We start from the raw sequence: 17721 nt of genomic DNA, 5'->3' as shown, positions 1-17721 counted from the left end.
AGTTGCCCACCTACACCACCCCGCCGCCCCCTCCCTGGGCCCTCACACACACCATGCGATCGCACTGATCTGTGCAAACTTGTGTACTGGTTCCTGTAAAACTTTTTAATGGCAAATCTCAACCTCCAAGGCCCTTACACTGTGACATCTGTTTTATTTTATTTTTTTAATTGATTTTAGAGGAAGGGGAGGAAGAGCGAGAGCGAGAGATTTGTGTTCCACTTATTATGCATTCAGCGGTTGCTTCTCATATGTGCCTGGACCGAGGATCGAACCTGCAACCTCGCCATACTGGGACTACATCCCAACCAACAGAGCTACCTGGCAGGGCCTGGACATCTGCTGTGAAAGCCCGTGTTCTTAGAGATATTGGTTCCAGACCTTCGCCAGGGGCCAGTGTTGCCATAGAGAAACGCATTGTCTTCTTGTTAGTGGAGGGTTTTGCCTTCAATGTGTAAAGAACACCCTCTCTGAAATGCAATAAAATGCACACCTAGGTCTACCTTGAGAGAGAGAGAGAGAGAGAGAGAGAGAGAGAGAGAACCCCCGTTCAATTGTAACTAATAGCATGCTGAAGGTAAATACTGCGCCAGACGTTTTAACTTTATTTCGGAATCAGCAGGCAGAGTGGAATTCCTGTGTGGAATGCAGGTGCGTTCCTGCCAAGGAAAACGATGTTCCACAGATTTCAGGGCGCTCTTTTGAACAAATATAGAAACACAAACACACGTGCCCACAGAAGCCGGCGAGGAAAGGGATTTGGGCATAAACTCTACCAGAGCAGCAAGGGCCTGCCGTTGGACTGGAGAGCCTCCTTCAGCATTTACTTTTATTTATTAAAAAATATTTTTATTGATTTCAGGGAGGAAGGGAAGGGGAGAGAGAAAGAGAAACATCGAGGATGAGAGAGAATCATGGATCGGCTGCCTCCTGCTTGCCCCCGACTGGGGATCCAGCCTCTAGCCCGGGCCTGTGCCCTGACTTCTCATTCGAACCGTGACCTCCTGGTTCACAGGTCGACGCTTGACCACAGAGCCACGCAGGCCGGGCGTGTGTTACAGGTATGAAGTGCTTGCTGGGTATCTTTTCAATCATGTCACCTGGGTTCAATCTTTACCCTCCAGTGCTGCTGCCCCATCACCTTTTCCCTTTTACCCATCAGTCCTCCCCCTCCTGCTGGTCCCTAACCCCGCAGTGCGACGGACAGACACCCTATTTTTAATGCATTAGCTCAGTGGTCGGCAAACTCATTCGTCCACAGAGCCAAATATCAACAGTGCAACAATTGAAATTTCTTTGGAGAGCCACATTTTTAAAACTTAAACTTCTAACGCCACTTCTTCCAATAGACGCACCCAGGCCGTGGTATTTTGTGGAAGAGCCACACTCAAGGGCCAAAGAGCTGCATGTGGCTCCCGAGCCTGGGTTTGCCGACCACGGCACCAGGTGGTTCTGACCCACCCACACTCACAGGAATTGTCTGGAAAACCAAGGGTGGGCAGAGTGGCGCCAGCTTCCTGGCTATGGCGATGGGTCCGGGATGGGCATGTGCTGAACCCCAGGCCGGCGGGCAGCCCCTCCAGACTCTGCTGCGAGACCCTGGGACAGTGGACAGCCTTCCCCTGAGGTTCCAAAGTGAGAGGGGGGTGCAGGGATGCTCACGGCCTTCCTGACCATCACAACGGGAGACCCGACCACCACACGGCAGGGACAGGGTACCCTTGGTGGCAGCCGTGCCCAAAGCAGCTTGCACCCTGCTCCCCAGGTATGAACTGTCTGCCCCTTCCCTCAGCAGGAGGAGCAGTTTTCCGCCCCCTAACCTCCTTCACAGAAACACACACACTCAAGCCACCAGCCCTATAGGCTGTGGGTCAATGTCATTCCTCTCGAGTTGATTGAGTTTAATCACAGGAGCCCCCTGTCCCCGGCCAGTGTGGCTCCGTGGATGAGCATCGACCTAGGAACCAGGAGGTCATTGTTCGATTCCCATTCAGGGCACATGCTGGGTTGTGGGCTCAATCCCCAGCAGGGGGCGTGCAGGAGGCATCCGATCCATGATTCCCTCTCATTGATGCTTCTATCTCCCTCTCTCTCTTCCTCTCCGACATAAATAAAAATATATATTAGAAAGAAAAAAAATCCCACTTTCAGTAGGTTGGCTACACATTTTATTTAACGTCAGTGACCATTGTAGAACCTGAGTGAATGGGACCACCACGTCCACGGCCCGGTTTCCGGTTCCGGCAGCCCATCTCAGCCCGGACCCACACAGGAGAGAGCACGCGTGTTAAACGTGGCCTGCTCTTCACACGGGAAGTCCAGAGGGGACGGCCTCCCACACGCCCGGGGCACACCTGGGGTCGGGGAGGGGCACTCCACGCACGCGATGGTTTCCAGAAGCGAAGACGAAACCCAGGCCCGGGCCCCCCCATGTCTCAGAGTCTGCACACTCCCTGCACGTCTGCCCCCCCCCCCCCGCCCCGCCCCGCCCCGCCGCCGCCGCAGGCTCTCCTGGCGGGTCTGGGCCACGCACCATGTGTTACCGCTCGGGGAACGCGGAGCAGCACACGGAGGCGAGATTCCTCTCCGCTGCTGCCACGCTCAGACGGTTTAACGTCTGCGATAGTCTGGTCACCAGATGACCGGCTTTATGAGCGAAAACATCACTGGTGTCTGGGTAGATTCCAAGAATGCACACCAACACAGACACTCACCACATTTAAAAAGAAGAAACGCATCATAGTCTAAAAATCCCGGGGACGGCTGTGGTCCAGCCTCCCGGCAAGACCTCATGTGGCGGGGAACGTCTCCGCCCCACCCCCGGAGCAGCAGCAGAGAAACGGCCTGAAGTGCATCGGAGCCGTCGAACCCAGCGCCGGGGCCTGGCCTCAGGAGCCCGGCCTGCGCTGCCGGTCGGCTCTCTCTACTGGGGGACGATGGGGCCACGGTCTGTCCACCAGCTCAGGCCTCTGCTCTCAGCCACAGCCCCTGGCTATTCCTCACCCTCCCTCGGAGGGCTCCCCGGGCACAGAAACGCTGACCTGAACGGCTTTGAGTCCAAAACAGCAGCAGCCCTCCCGCTGCACCCGCTCCGGCCGGCCCCCGCCTGGTCGGGAGGAGACACTGCTCCCACTTGGAAAACATTTTCAAACACAAGATCAAAGCGAAAGGGTTGAGCCCCTTGCCACGGAGCCAGGGAATTGAATGAACCTGACATCACCGGACAAAGGAGAGACGCCGTCCCCTGCTCCCGGACACGTGTGTGCAGTCCGACGCGGACACACACGCTACCTGCTGTCCGAAAACACGCCTTCTCGCCGGCCAGCACGGCTCCGTGGCTGAGCATCCCTCCACCCATGAACCAGGAGGTCACCGTTCGGTTTCCTGGTCAGGGCCGGGTCCGCAGTGGGGTGTGTGCAGGAGGCAGCGGATCTATCGATGATGCTCTCTTATTGATGCTTCTATCCCTCTCTCCCTCCTTCTTTCTCTCTCTGAAATCAATAAAAAAATATTTAAAAAAACACCCAAGACCTAAGAAGACATCTTTCTCTCCTGAAGGATGTCTGCCGGCACCCGCCAGGACAGCGCTGACGGTGAGGCGGTGTCCGGCTAACGCGGGCGGTGAAAGGACCGCCGGCAGGTGTCTGCGCTCCCCGCCGGCTGCGGGGTGTGGCTGTGTCTGCCGAAGACGCGGCCGGTCTGAGTCGGGGAGGAGGGGCGCGGGGTCAGAGCGGCCCTGGCAGCCACTCGGCGGGCACTCGGGGTCTGGGACGGGGAGCTTGGGGAGGAGGGACGGGGGAGGCGGGGAGAGCCACGGGAAAGCAAAGGCGTGCCGATGCCTCTCGGCGATGCCGCTCCGTTCCAGAATCACCAGCGGAGCGGCCGGGCTCTGGTTTTATCCGTGAGAAACCACCGCGCACGAGGGCCTTCCGCACAGCCCCAGCCTGGGCCACCCTCCCGCCCGGGGTGGGGAGACCCCGCACATCGTCACAACCCCCTGCAGGCCGGTGCATCATGGGAAACCACGGCAACGGAGTCACACGTGGGACGGTTCTCAGAGAAGATGTCAGCACACGTGACCTCTCAGCCCCTCGGGGGCCGGGTCTCAGATACACCCCCTCCCCGGTCTCCGGTCCTCCAGCGGGGAGGGGTCTGCTGGCTCTGGCTGCGGCCACACTAACGACCCTGCCATTGCTTTGGTGGCTCTTCACATGTGAGCGGCACTATACAGTTTAGTTCACTTATTCCAGAGTGTGGACCAGGAAGGTCAGAGCCGCGTGAGCTACACAGCCACTCAAACACTTATATTCTTCCTCTGCTCCTTCCGCTCCTCTCCGGGCAGCGTCCCCCGGGAACTGGAGGTTCAAGTCCAGACTAGATGGTCAGGGAAGATGGCAAAACTACACAACAAGCCCTCACGTGTTCTAACAGGAAGCAGAGCGACAGCCCGCCTTTCACGTGACGCATCCAGTGAGCTCTACCTCTTTCTGGTGACGCGTGTTCAGAGAGGCGGGTGCTGCCCAAGGGCCCCATCCTGTGGGTATGGAACACTTGAAGTTCCGATAACACACCCCCTTTATGTATGTCTTTCCTTCCGTTCTTTTTCTATACCCGTGCTTTCTCTCCTGTGTGTGTTCTCTCTCCCCCTCCCTCTCTCTCTCTCTCTCTCTCTCTCTCTCTCTCTCTCTCTCTCTCTCTCTCTCTCCCCTCCTTTTCCCATTCCTCAACCCCCTTTTCTTTTTCCAGTTGTAAAAGGAACTTGCCTTTGGAGTCCACACTCACACACACTCACACACACACTCACAGACACTCCACACACACACACACACTCACACACACACACACTCACACACACACATACTCACACAAACACACACACACTCACTCACTCTCACCCTGTGGTTTGGGCGGAGCTCTGCCTTCTGTTTTGTTTTGTTTTGTGGGCACCCACACTCCTCTCTCACGAAGCGCAGGACACATGTGTGGCCTCCGTGTGGCCTCCAGCCCCAGCACGCCGGCCATGGCTGTCATGGCCACTGCCCGCCTGCGGGGGAGGCAGTGGTCTGTCACCCTCACCGCCCACACTGCTCCGACTCTCAGTTACTATTCACTAGCACCTCTCCCCGAGACCAGAGCCAATCGCAATGCATACACATGAGCTACTTTCCTTCGAATAAATCCCTGATGTGAAATTGCTGAGTCAAAGGGTATAAATTGGTTTAATAGTTTTAATATTTATTGCCAAACTGCTCTACCAAAGGGTGCATAAATTTCCTGCCTTCCACCCACGCTCCCGCAATCTCATCAAGGCGGAATGTCTCTTTGTCTCTGCCAAGCTGATAAACGCCGCGGCCCCTCATGCGAGGGAGCCGTTCAGTTCAAATCCATGCGAGTGCCTTCCCACAGCCACGGAGGACGCGGCTTTCTTCGCGATGAGCGTGAGCTGGCGTCCATCTCAGCGGGGACGCCTCTGCTTCCTGATTCATAAATTCACGCTGACAATTCTTTTTCCAGCGGATCATTTGCTCTTTGACCTTATTTTTTTTAAACTATAATTTTACTGATTTCAGAGAGGAAGGGAGAGGGAGTGAGAGAAGCATCAATGATAAGAGAGAATCATGGATCGGCCGCCTCCGGCACGCCCCACACTGAGGATGGAGCCCACAACCCGGGCCTGTGCCCAGACCGGGAATCGAACCCTGACCTCCTGGTTCACAGGTCAATGCTCAACCACTGAGCCATGCCGGCCGGGCTGACCTTGATTTTTATATGTTAATGTCTGTGAGCTTCAAGTTTTTATTTCATTAAATATTACCCTCGTCACCTTTAGAGTTTTTTTTCTTTACCTTTCTGTTGAGGATATATAATACATACAATCTATGGAATTTTGCCCTATGTAAATTGCAACAGACTGTATTTTCAAAGGTTATAAGTTGAATTTTAGCAACTGGAAAGATTGCATTAAGAAAATAAGACAGCAGCCCTAGCCGGTTTGGCTCAGTGGATAAAGCACTGGCCGGTGGACTGAAGGGTCCCAGGTTTGATTCCGGTCAAGGGCACCCTGGTCAGGCTGTGTGTGGGAGGCACCCAATCAATGTGTCTCTTTCACATCGATCTCTTTCTCTCTCTGTCTCTCTCCCTCTCCCTTCCACTCTCTTTAAACACCCTCAGGCGAGGATTAACAAAAGACGGAAAGTAAGCCCTCACTCTGAAAGGAAAGTCATGGGCGCGTGTCCGGTAATCGGAAGTGTGTGCTTTCGGCTCGGCCTGCGTCCACAGTAAATCTCTGCCCCTCACCGACACAGCGTGAGCTAACACCCGTCTGTTCCGTCCTCCAGAGGCGAGGTTTGCGGGGGTGGGACATCCCGCTCCCCTCAGCTGAGGTGATGGAAACTTTGCTAGAAAGTTCTGCACTGTGTTGGCTTTTTAATGTGTTGCAACATTTGGCCTCCTTCTCCCAGTGTTTTCATAACAGCGGTGCCTTTTCAGGAACTTAATCCCGTGGGAGGAGGAAGGAAGAGAAAGAAAGGGCGTTAGCGGGTTAGTGGGGACAACAGTCCAGCGATGGGTCCCTCCCAACACACAGGTGTGCCTGAGTGACACCGCCTTCTGGCAGAACTGCCCCCCGGGCGCCGCTCCCCTGCTGCTGGCCACCTCTGCCCCCTCCTCCCTGCAGCAGGGACAGGACCGAGAGCAGAGCCAGCTGCGGGCTCGGTTTGGGTTCCTGCAATCGAATGCCCGGGGACAGAAGTGGGTGGACCGTCTGGGTTTGCAGGGACCAGCCCCGCCCCTCCTGCGGGATGGTGTCCCGTCACGTGTAATTCCCCCAGAATGCACGCATCTGTGATGTCGCGGGCCTGTGCTGGGGGTCACGCAGACGACGCCGGAAGGATGTGATCTCCGTGACGCAGGAGTGAGGCTTCTTCGCCACTGCGTTTGGGCCGGTCATACGCGCCCGGGTGACCACGGACCCACGGTGACCCCCTCGCGCCAGCCCCCGCAGGCACGTACGGAAGCCCTCACTCTCCTGCAGCCGCGGAGAACGGCGCCGCTGGGCGCTCAGACAGGAGTGGCTGTGAAGCTGCACGAGGTCATTTCTCTCCGGAAAGTGCCCGGGCCGGTCCTTTGAGAGACGGGGGAGCGGGTCCTGAGGCCGCCCGTCGGCGTCGGGCTCAGACCTTCCTCTCCGAGCAGCGTGGCAGGCGCCGGCGGAGCCACCGGAGCTCAGGAGCCACGCGGGTGCTGTTTGAACCAGGGCTGCCCTGGAGGCGGTTTGAGCGCCACTGTATACAACGCTCCGGATAGGATTAACTCTTCTCATCCTTCCCCGACCCCGCAGCTGTGATTTCAGCCAAGTGCAGTGTCAGCCAAACCAGCCGAGAGAAATGTTTCCCGGCACCAGAGCCGGTACACAACGTCCCTCAGGCCTGGGCGCCCACGTCCGTCATAGCGATGCTGTGTGTTAAGGGGCGAGCCGGTCGGTGGTGCGGGGCCGTCTCAGTGCCCCCCGCCTGGGCACCCCTGCGCTCCCGGCCCCACGCACGGGGAGAGGGGGACGCATTAGGACACGTCTGGGCGCCAACCGTGAGAACAAGCCGCCCGCCAGGAGCCCTTTGCTGTTCTCTAGCGCGGGGACCGGTGACCGTCAGCCACTGTGAGGGAGAGCAGGGGTGTGTGTGTGTGTGTGTGTGCGCGCGCGCGTATGTGTATGTATGTGTGTGTGTATGTGTGTGTGTATGCGTGTGTATGTGTATGTGTGTATGTGTGTATTTATATGTGTGCATGTATATGTGTATGTGTGTGTATATATGTGTGTATATGTGTATGTGTGTATATGTGTATGTGTGTGTATATGTGTGTATATGTGTATGTGTGTATATGTGTGTATATGTGTATATGTGTGTATATGTGTATGTGTGTATATGTGTATGTGTGTGTATATGTGTGTATATGTGTATGTGTGTATATGTGTGTATATGTGTATGTGTGTATGTGTATGTGTGTGTATATATATGTGTGTGTGTGTGTATGTGCGTGTGCACACATCACACGTCTGAGTCAGCAGCCGCATCGCTGCGGCGTGACCTCGTGCCGTCTTCGCACCTGGTCTTCATCACGGCCTGTCGGCTCGCCAGGCCCTGGTCCCGATGACTCATGCGGACTTGCCGTGGGCGTGATTTACGGCCTTCGCTGTCCTCGCCCTCCTCCCGGGAGCTCTGTGAGCGGCGGCTCGGCGGCTCCGAGGGCGGAGGGGGCCCGCGCGGGGCCGGTGCGCGAAGGGCCGGCTGGACGGTGCGGGCAGTCTGCCTGCGGCCGTGCGGCAGGGCCTGGGACCCGCGTGGGGCCTCGTGTCCCCGAGAACCTGGGGTCCTCTCAGAGCTCCTGGACTCAGTGTCTTCTGTTGGTCGGCAAACGGAGGCTCGCGAGCCACGTGTTTGTCGCTCTGTTGACTAATGAGTTTGCGGACCACTGCCTTAGGGAAAAACACTTTAAAAACGTTTTATGATGTACTAATGTCCTTCACCTGAAGCCAAAACTTGTGTTCATTCTTGTGGGGTTTTCTTGTTTGGTATTTATTTATTTATTTTTTTTAGCAAACTGAATCTTTTCTGGAATATGATAGGGCCTAAACCAACCAATTAACTACTGAATAATATATTGCCTTCTACAACCTATGTCTAGGTTCCTACGTGCAAAAATTACTTTGGAAAACACATCAGTTTGGAATCAATAATTTTCTAAACAAAAAGGGATTTGGGTAACGTCTACCAGTAATGGACAGTAAAAAGTAAAATCAGACTTTTGGATGGAAACGTGTTTATAGAATATAAAACGTGCAGGTCACAAGCATCGTCCTGCTTGGTCTTATCTTACTTGGTAAGATAATACATTCAACCCCAAATTTAAATGTATTTTAAATATTTATTGGATTGTAGGAATAATTTTTAAAGTAAGTTTTTAAAACATCATTATGTATTTTTTCATTTAACCAACCTCCCAACACTCTGTGCACTTGGTTGTTATGAAAGTGCAGTGCCATCAGGACTCCACTGGACAGATCAATAATTCCTTGCTCTGCGAACCCGGCACGTGACATCCGCGCCCCACACCCAGGGAACTCCCCTGGCCCTGAGGTTCCCACGCGGGGGCCGCTCGGTGGTCACAGGGGGATCTCTGTCGGAGCCTCAGATTTTCAGAGAAAACCAAGAAGTTGACCCCCCACCTCTCGGCCCGTTGAAACGGAAGGCTCGGGCTTAGGAGGGTGGGAAAGACACTCCTGCAAAAATAAATCACGTCCCCAAATACTTCTCCTGCTGTGGGGGTCGGGCTTGCAGCAGCTCTTATCTGCCACGTGTTTCTAATTAGGAAGAAAGTCAGACAAACGAAGGAACTCTTGTTCTGCTCTTAGGATAAGCCCACCTCATCCCACAGTGCAGCCCGCGGCTCCCTGAGGGCAGAGGGACTATTTCAGACCCGTTTGATTTTTTTAATGTATTTTCATTGATGTCAGAGAGGAAGGGAGAGGGAGAGAGAGAAACATCCATGGTGAGAGAGACTCATGGATCGGCTGCCTCCTGCATGGGCCCCCTGACTGGGGATCAGGCCCACAACCTGGGCACGTGCCCCGACCGGGAATCAAACCATGGCCTCTGGTTCCTCGGTCTACGCTCAACCCCTGAGCCATGCCCGTGGGGCTCATGCCATTTCTAGAACCACGTCCCCGTCCCACTTTCCCGGTGCCCGAGCAGGTGCGGGAGCGTCTGCCACTCCCAGGCCGGGGGTCCACAGAGACACCTCCCACGTCCACGGAGACACCCCCATGTCCACGGAGACACTCCCACGTCCACGGAGACACTCCCACGTCCACGGAGACACTCCCACATCCACGGAGACACTCCCACATCCACGGAGACACCCCCACGTCCACGGAGACACTCCCACATCCATGGAGACACCCCCATGTCCACAGAGACACCTCCCACGTCCACGGAGACACTCCCACGTCCACGGAGACACTCCCACATCCACGGAGACACCCCCATGTCCACGGAGACACTCCCACGTCCACAGAGACACCCTCACGTCCACGGAGACACCTCCCATGTCCACAGAGACACTTCCACATCCCTGGCTGCTCCTCAAACCCCATCAAGGAGACGTACCACCAACGGGGCCTTATTTTCTCTCCATCTTTCGGAGAACACCTTGTCTGTCCACTGAGAGGCTTTTTAAACTGTATACCAATAGCAACATACAAACCCCAAAATATCCCGCAGTATTCTTACACGAAAACAAAGAGCAGGCTAAGGGAGACGTATCAAAAGCAACGTACACGCTCCTGTTCAGCTTCCTGGCTGCCCAAGCTCTGTGCCTGGAACTCCATTTTGAGACTGAGTCGCACGGAAAAGGCTGAACGCACACTGTTTACTGCTTACAAAAGCCCAATGGTGAGAGGGAAAGGAGCCAGAAATAGGAAGGCAGGGAAACTGTCATTTCAGCAAAAACAAAACAAAACAAAACAAAAACCAACAATAGAAACCCCAGCAACTCGCTGATGGGTGTGGGCTAGGAAGCAGGGTTTTGGAAGAGAGAATGCATGGTGCTTGGGAACCGGGCCTGCAGCTGTGAATACCGACTGCTCAGCAGGAGCGCTCACGTCCCTTCTCAGCCCGTCCAACGGAGCAGCGAGGACCTGGGCAGGACCCGGGGCAGCCGCACCGAGCGGAGACTTCACGCACACGCCCGGCTGTGGCTTACGCCCCGCGCAGACAGCTTTCACCCGGGAAGCCGTACAGTGTGTGACCATGGCCGTGTGCTCCGGAGAGCAACGTGATACCATTTTCTGGAAACTTACGTAATTTTATTAAAAAAAAAAAGGGGGGTCATTTTTTAAACTAACAAGATAAAATAAATGCACCGCTGAGACAAAGTGGGGAAGATGAGATACACCCCGGGCATTTCTCCGGGAAAGAAGCATTTCTGTCCATCGGAAGCATCTCCCTCCTGTGAGCGACCAGGAACTGCCCGGAGCTGGCGGCGGCGGGAGCCCGGCCGGGGCAGAGCGGGCTGCCCGGTGCTGTCCCCGGGCACCAGGCTCCCTGCCGAGGGCTCCGTGCGAAGCCTGCCCCGCGAGCAAGTCCTTCTGCAGAGCGACACCTGCTTTCCCACGGAGCCTCCTCTGAAGCTAATCCCAGCCTCGCCTCCAAATCGGGACCTGAACCCACAGCCCGGGTCCCGCTCCTCCCAGCGCCAATGTGAACTCACGCCCCCGTCTGAGCGCCCGCCGGGCGGTGAGCAAGAACGCACGCACTCACTCGTTTCGCTCCAGGTTCACGATCAGCTCCTCGCTCTGCCCTTGTATCCGCACCGTCAGCACTTCCGGGTGATCCTGAAAGAGAAGCGGGAAGAGGCCGTTGAAGGACATTTCGCGTGGACTTGCCAACATTTGAATCTGCTGCTCCACAGGCAGAGTCGGGGGGCGGGGGGGAGAACAAGGCTCTTTTTAAAAAAAATATGTATTTTATTGAATTTTTTACAGAGGGAAGGGAGAGGGATAGAGTGTTAGAAACATCGATGAGAGAGAAACATCAGTCAGCTGCCTCCTGCACACCCCCCACTGGGGATGTGCCCGCAACCAAGGTACATGCCCTTGACCGGAATCGAACCTGGGACCCTTCAGTCCACAGGCCAACGCTCTATCCACTGAGCCAGACAGTCAGGCAGAACAAAGCTCTCTGAGCCGATGCCAAGAGCCAGCCCCCCCCCCCCCCCCCGACACACACACACACAGCCGTGTGCAGACTCACCCTCTGGCCAGGCTCTGACCTCGCCATACCCTCCCTCCGGCCTCACCCTGCGGACCCTCCGGACACTACATGCCTCCCTGCAATCGGCGCTTCCTCAGTTTCCCTGCTCCACAAGGCGCCTCTCCCCCCCACTGCTCAGGTCAGAGAGCAGAGGTCCTCCTCCTGGCCCTCACCGGCTCCATCTCCTCCCTCACAGGGCCCGTAGCTCTGCCTCCGAACCACACCCCTCAGGGCCCGTAGCTCTGCCTCTGAACCACACCTCTCAGGGCCCGGGGCCGGCCCCGCCCCCACTCCAGCTGGGACCTCAGTCACTCTCACCAGGATGACTGCAAATCCCTCCCACCCGGGGTCCGTTCATCTCTGCCTTGGCTCTCTGCCCATCATTCTCCGGCGGAGGCAGAGGGGGGTCTTTAAGAACACCATCCCGCACCTGCCGGTAGCTCAGCTGGTTAGAGCCGTGGTTGGCAAACTGCGGCTCGCGAGCCACATGAGGCTCTTGAGTGTGGCTCTTCCACAAAATACCACGGCCTGGGCGAGTCTATGTTGGAGAAGTGGCGTTAGAAGAAGTTTAAGTTTAAAAAAGTTGGCTCTCCAAAGAAATGTCCATCATTGGGCTGTTGATACTTGGCTCTGTGGACTAAGGAGTTTGCCGACCACTGGGCTAGAGCATCACCCCCAACACACTAAGCTTTCAGGTCCAATCCCCCTCAGGGCACAGGCAAGAATCAACCAAAGAATGCATAACAACAACGCATGAATGTCTCTCTCTCTCAAGTCAGTAAAGATAAACTGAAAACACAACCTGGTCAGCCCACCCTTGCGTGGAAGAAGCCTGCACTCGCACCCCAGCTACAAGGATCGTGAGAGGTCAATGCGTGAACCCGGCCTCCAGGGCATCCGTGGCCTGGCCTCGCCCCTCCACACCCACACGCCCCACCTTTTCCCAGCCACGCGGGCCTCTCCTCTCCCCACACCTACCGCGCCCTCAGCACCCCTGACACAGGTCCCGCCCCTGGCACAAGGCCCCACCCCTGACACAGGCCCCACCCCTGACACTATGCCCCGCCTCTGACCCTAAGCCCCGCCCTAGTGCTGTGGAGGTTTCAGTCCAGTTCAGACAGCCCACCACCCTCTGGCACCATCGCTGCTAACTGCTGTGGCACGGTTTTGCCTGCCTTTGCCTTTGCCCGTTTATCAGTAGTTTCCTAAGATTCCACATTTGAACGGCACCCAAACTCCAGTGTTCCAGAGACTTGTTTATAACAGCGTTTCAGCTACACGGAATTAACTGACCACATGCTAAGTTTTAAGAGAAAATGGGGGGGAAAAGACAGAAAACAGATTGTAAATTCCAATATCCAACATTAAAATAATTAGCTAAGTGCAACAAAATTTAAACAAAAACCACAACCGCAGGTCCCCGGGGTTCTGAGAGCATACGCACGCCCGCCTGCGTGACGGCCCTGGACGGGGCGGGAGCTGAGGGGAGAGGCTGCTCCTGCTGTTCTTAGGGCGGCCATTGGACATCTCCTTGTAGTTTCCTTGTTAAGCTTGTAGCCATTGGCCACATATGGGCGTTTAAATTAAAATTAATTAAAATCAAGTAAAGTTTTAAAATCGGTTCATCATTCGCAACAGACACATTTCAAGGCTCCGTGGAAGCCAACTGTGGTTTCATGGCAGAGGGGGAAGAGTTCCACCTTCCCAGGAAATTCACTGAAATTACCACAGTCATCGGACATCTCTGACTCGGCAAAAAGACCAAGATTGCGTAGCCCAAGCGCTGCCTGCATAAGTGACCAGTTCAGATATTAATGTCCAAAGGGTTTTTTTTTTGTTTTGTTTTGTTTTAAAATATGCTTTAAGAAGATACTTCTCAATCTTAACGGATGGGAGATGTTATTATTTTAAACTAGAGGCCTGCTGCATGAATTCGTGCACCAGTGGGGCCCCTCAGCCTGGCCTGGGGGATTGGACTGAAACCAGCTCTCTGACATCCCCTGAGGGGTCCTGGATTGTAAAAGGGTGCAGGCCAGGCTGAGGGACCTCACCGGTGCAAGATCGGGGCCAAGAAGGGACGTGGGAGGGCTCCAGGGTGTGTCTGGCCCATCTCACTCAGTCCCAATCAGCCAGACCCCAGCAGCAAGCTAACCTACTGGTCGGAGCATCTACCCCCTGGTGGTCAGTACACATCATAGCGAGCGGTTGAGTGGCCTCAGCATCGCATTAGCATATTATGCTTTGATTGGTTGAATGGCTGACTGGACCACTGGACACTTAGCATATTAGCATTTATTATATAGGATCTATTTTTACTGATTTCAGAAAGAGGAAGAAAGAGAAATAGATAGAAACATTGATGAGAAAGAAACATTAATCAGCTGCCTCCTTCATGCCCCCTACTGGGGATCGAACCTGCAACCCAGGCAAGTGCACTGACAGGGAATAAAATTGTGACCTCCTGTCAGATGTTCAACCACTGAGCCACACTGGTTGTAGGGGGGAGTGATGTTATTTTTTAAGTAACTTCTTAAGCTTGAGAGTTAAACTGAGAAATACCCACATAGAAGCGATGCTTATGTATATTTTCTTCGTTTAAACAGATTTTGTTTTTACAAGTTCATTCTAGCAAATGACTACAACTTTAGAGATCTGGTGAAAACCACGCTTCTTAATTGATATATTCTGACAGCGTCTGGTGCTTATGAGAATGGTATGGATTTCTGAGTATTTGTTGAACTGTAAAAATTCCTATTCCTATTCCTATTCCTGTACTATGCGACATTAAACACATCACTCATGTGGATTTTAACACAGCGTGCAAAAGTGTTCCTAAGACACCCATTTGCTTTTGAGTCTGCCGCAGGGCCTTCTGTCTAACGTGGCCTGTACCTTCTGACACTTGGGATTAATTAGAGACCCGTAGAATGTTTCTCCAGGGCTTGCAATTCGTGCTCATTAATTGTATCTTAGAGAAACAAGATATTAATTAAATTTACAATGAATATTAGGACAAAAAGCATGTATCATTTTTCTGTACAGATGTACCCAGTGTCTATGTGGATATCTGTGCTTCCTATGTCTGTGTAAATAACTTAATTGTGAGTTGTTTGTCTGAGATATTGACACACACACAGCTATTTTAGACAGAAATCCTGACAATTGTATTTGCGAATAAAAAGAAGATATTGGCAGTACCCATTCATTCCCTCAAAGAAGCACGCTAGATTAAACATTAGCGTTTGTACTAATTCCACAGAAAGTCCCTCCGGGAGCTGTTCTAACATTCCAATGTCAATATTTTCAAAGAGTGCATTTCCCCCAGGGAGGTAAAAGATCTGGATCTGTATACTTTAGTGGAGGATCTGAACGGTACAGGAGAAGTCAATGGAGGAGGAGAACAGGGAGCTATTTGAATTCAAAAGCAACTAATTGCTTCAGATTTCTTCCTTTAAAAACAGGTATTCGTCCCATTTTTCTTTTGATTTTCCTGCCTGGGAGATAAAGACCCAGTGCTGGTTAAACACGGCAATCCCTTTCTTAAAAATGACAGATCGATTCCCCTAATGGAACTGTGTCCTTTATTGAATGCTTACAGACTTGCCTTTGCTGAGTAAGTCAATGAAATGCTAATCAATAAGCCGAAAATGTCTGGGCAGTCATCATTCTATTTTTCTAATTGGGCTGATATAAAATGCATACGTACAGCTTAAAAAAAAACCCAATACAATCGTCATCAGGGTGCCGACCAGCCAGCAGAAAAACAATCTTAGAAGCCCCCTGCCTTACTGGGCTGGCTTCCATACCCAGACGCCCTAAACTGGGTAGCTTAGCCGACAGGAATTCATTTCCGCCCAGTTCTGGAAGCGAGAAGTCCAAGGTCAAGGTTTGGTTTCTTGTGAGGGGTGTCTCCCAGAGTGGAGTCAGGGCAGGGTCCAGTCCCCTGGGTGGTTTTCCTGGGCAGGTCTGCAAAGTGCGGCTCCAGCTGGGACCGCTGCCCCTCGCTGAGACCCTCCGGTGCCCTGTGCTCTCTCCGCGGTCTCCCCCTCGCCCCTCGCCAGCACATCCTACAAGCACATCCTACAAGTACATCCTACAAGCACATCCTATAAGCAGATGCTTCCCAAGTCACTGATGGCCTGGTGTCTTCTCTGACCGGTCCCTGTGGCTGCCCTCCTGTAATGTGTGTAACTGGGAGCTCACCCAAACTGGGATTTAAATCTTCTCCCTCAGTGTGGGTGCAGTCTCTCCGGTCAGTCCCGTGGCCTCCCGTGGAAGCCACGTTATTTTCTCTCTGGTGGATGCAATGATACACAGCATCCTCAGCTGGATGTTTCTTTGTCCTTGATCTCAGCCCATTTTCACTGACTTGGGGAGCTCTGAGCCTGACCATGGAGTTGAAATAAGATGGCAGTGAGTCAACAAAGGGGATGTACATTTCTTTAGGAAAATGGGGGTCAATAGCCAAGTCCCACTCCTATCACCATTCCAGGCTGCCCTCTCGAAGACAACGGTCAGCTCGGTGGTCGGTCCGGGACGCGCACAGGGATCTAACTTTCCAAGCGGAACGTTAACATACTGCGCCCGGGGACTCTGCACTCACCCGCTCCCTCTCCGGCTCTAAATCAACGCCGCGGCCTGCAGCCCTGGCATTATGGGGCGCGAGGGAGTCCTTCACTGCCGTGAATATTTAGAGGAATCTTGATTACCACTTTCCTAGCAGCGGGCTGGTTTCACGGCCCAGAACCGGGAGAGGCCGGCACTGACTTAACCGCAGAAAAGGCAGGGAGGAGGACGGCTCCACAGGGCCATGATGGGGTGTCCCCGGCGAGGGGCCTGCGGTTATCACACAGGTGACCGTGATGTTTATTGGTGAGTTATTGGCAGTTCTTCCCGGCAGAAACAGACATTGGCAAACACCCCGTTAACAGCACAGACGGCACACGTGGACCTCGGGGAGGGCTGCCTGGGAGCTGGGCGTCGTGCTGTGTTGAAGGTTTGCGTGGGTAAAGGTTGGGCTCTTTCCTTCGGTGCGGACTCCTGTCACCGTGTGTCCCGGCCTCGATGCGCCTGCGGGTGTTCAGCCCGCGTCTCCCTTCCCGCCGCCTCCCCCACGGGGACGCCCTCCGTCCAGGCCTTTATCCCGTGGCTGCCGACTGGACCACGGATGCATCAACGTGCAGCGACGCTTCGGTGTTCATGTAAGATGACTGTTGGGACAGTCACCATCCTAAAGCCGCGTTTATTCATGGGAAAGCTGCCCGTCCGCCCCTGCCCCAGCAGCCTGCCGGCCATAGGCCCCTTCCTCCGCTGCCGTCCTCTGAGGGCAGGCCGATTCTGAGGCAGACGTGGCCCCCGCCCCCTCCCGGTGCTTTCTGACGACACATCACTTAACGGCAATTTGTATTGGTTTCAGAGAGGAAGGGAGAGGGAGGGAGAGAGAGGAACATCAACGGTGAGAGAGGACCACCGATCGGCTGCCTCCTGCACGCCCCACACTGGGGATGGAGCCAGTGGGGGGCTCCATCCACGGTGCCCCGACCGGGAATCAGTGTGACCTCCTGGGTCGTAGGTCGATGCTCAACCGCTGAGCCCCGCCGGCCGGGTGGGTCGGAGGCTCTGAGAGCCCCTGGAGGAACAGCCCCAAACAGGGGAAACCCCTAAAGGTGCTGCTTTCCAAGAGCGGCCTCCTTGGAAGATGGGGAACACCATGCCTCCTGCAAGGGGCGCAGCGTTGCTTTTTGGGGGGGCCCAGTGGGAAGCGACACGCAGGGTGTGCATGGGCGGGAAATCTCGTTTTTCAGTTCTGTCCACAGGGTGTGGGCCTTTGCGCGGCTAAGAAACCGGCCTTCCCGTTTCCTGCAGGAACTGCCGCATGCCGCCAGCTGGTCTATGGCTCGCTAAGTGCTAATCC

The 17721-nt window shown here is 54.5% G+C and overlaps 1 protein-coding gene across 1 annotated transcript in view; it reads right to left on the bottom strand.

Moving 5' to 3' along the window:
- The window catches only part of ADAM12 (ADAM metallopeptidase domain 12), a gene marked incomplete at its 5' end in the record, with an annotated part of 55167 nt that extends 43742 nt beyond the window's left edge, over positions 1 to 11425 (bottom strand). Inside the window, one exon of the mRNA XM_084904378.1 lies at positions 11316 to 11425. Within this exon, the coding sequence (XP_084760504.1) occupies positions 11316 to 11425 (110 nt within the window). The remainder of the gene's footprint in view (positions 1 to 11315) is intronic.
- Positions 11426 to 17721: the final 6296 nt, after the last annotated feature.

This window comes from Pipistrellus hanaki (genome assembly GCF_964339955.1).
Source record: "Pipistrellus hanaki genome assembly, chromosome: 14".
NCBI classification, from domain to species: Eukaryota; Metazoa; Chordata; class Mammalia; order Chiroptera; family Vespertilionidae; genus Pipistrellus; species Pipistrellus hanaki.
The sequence above is the reverse complement of the archived record's forward strand: the minus strand, read 5'-3'. Positions and strand labels throughout refer to the sequence as shown.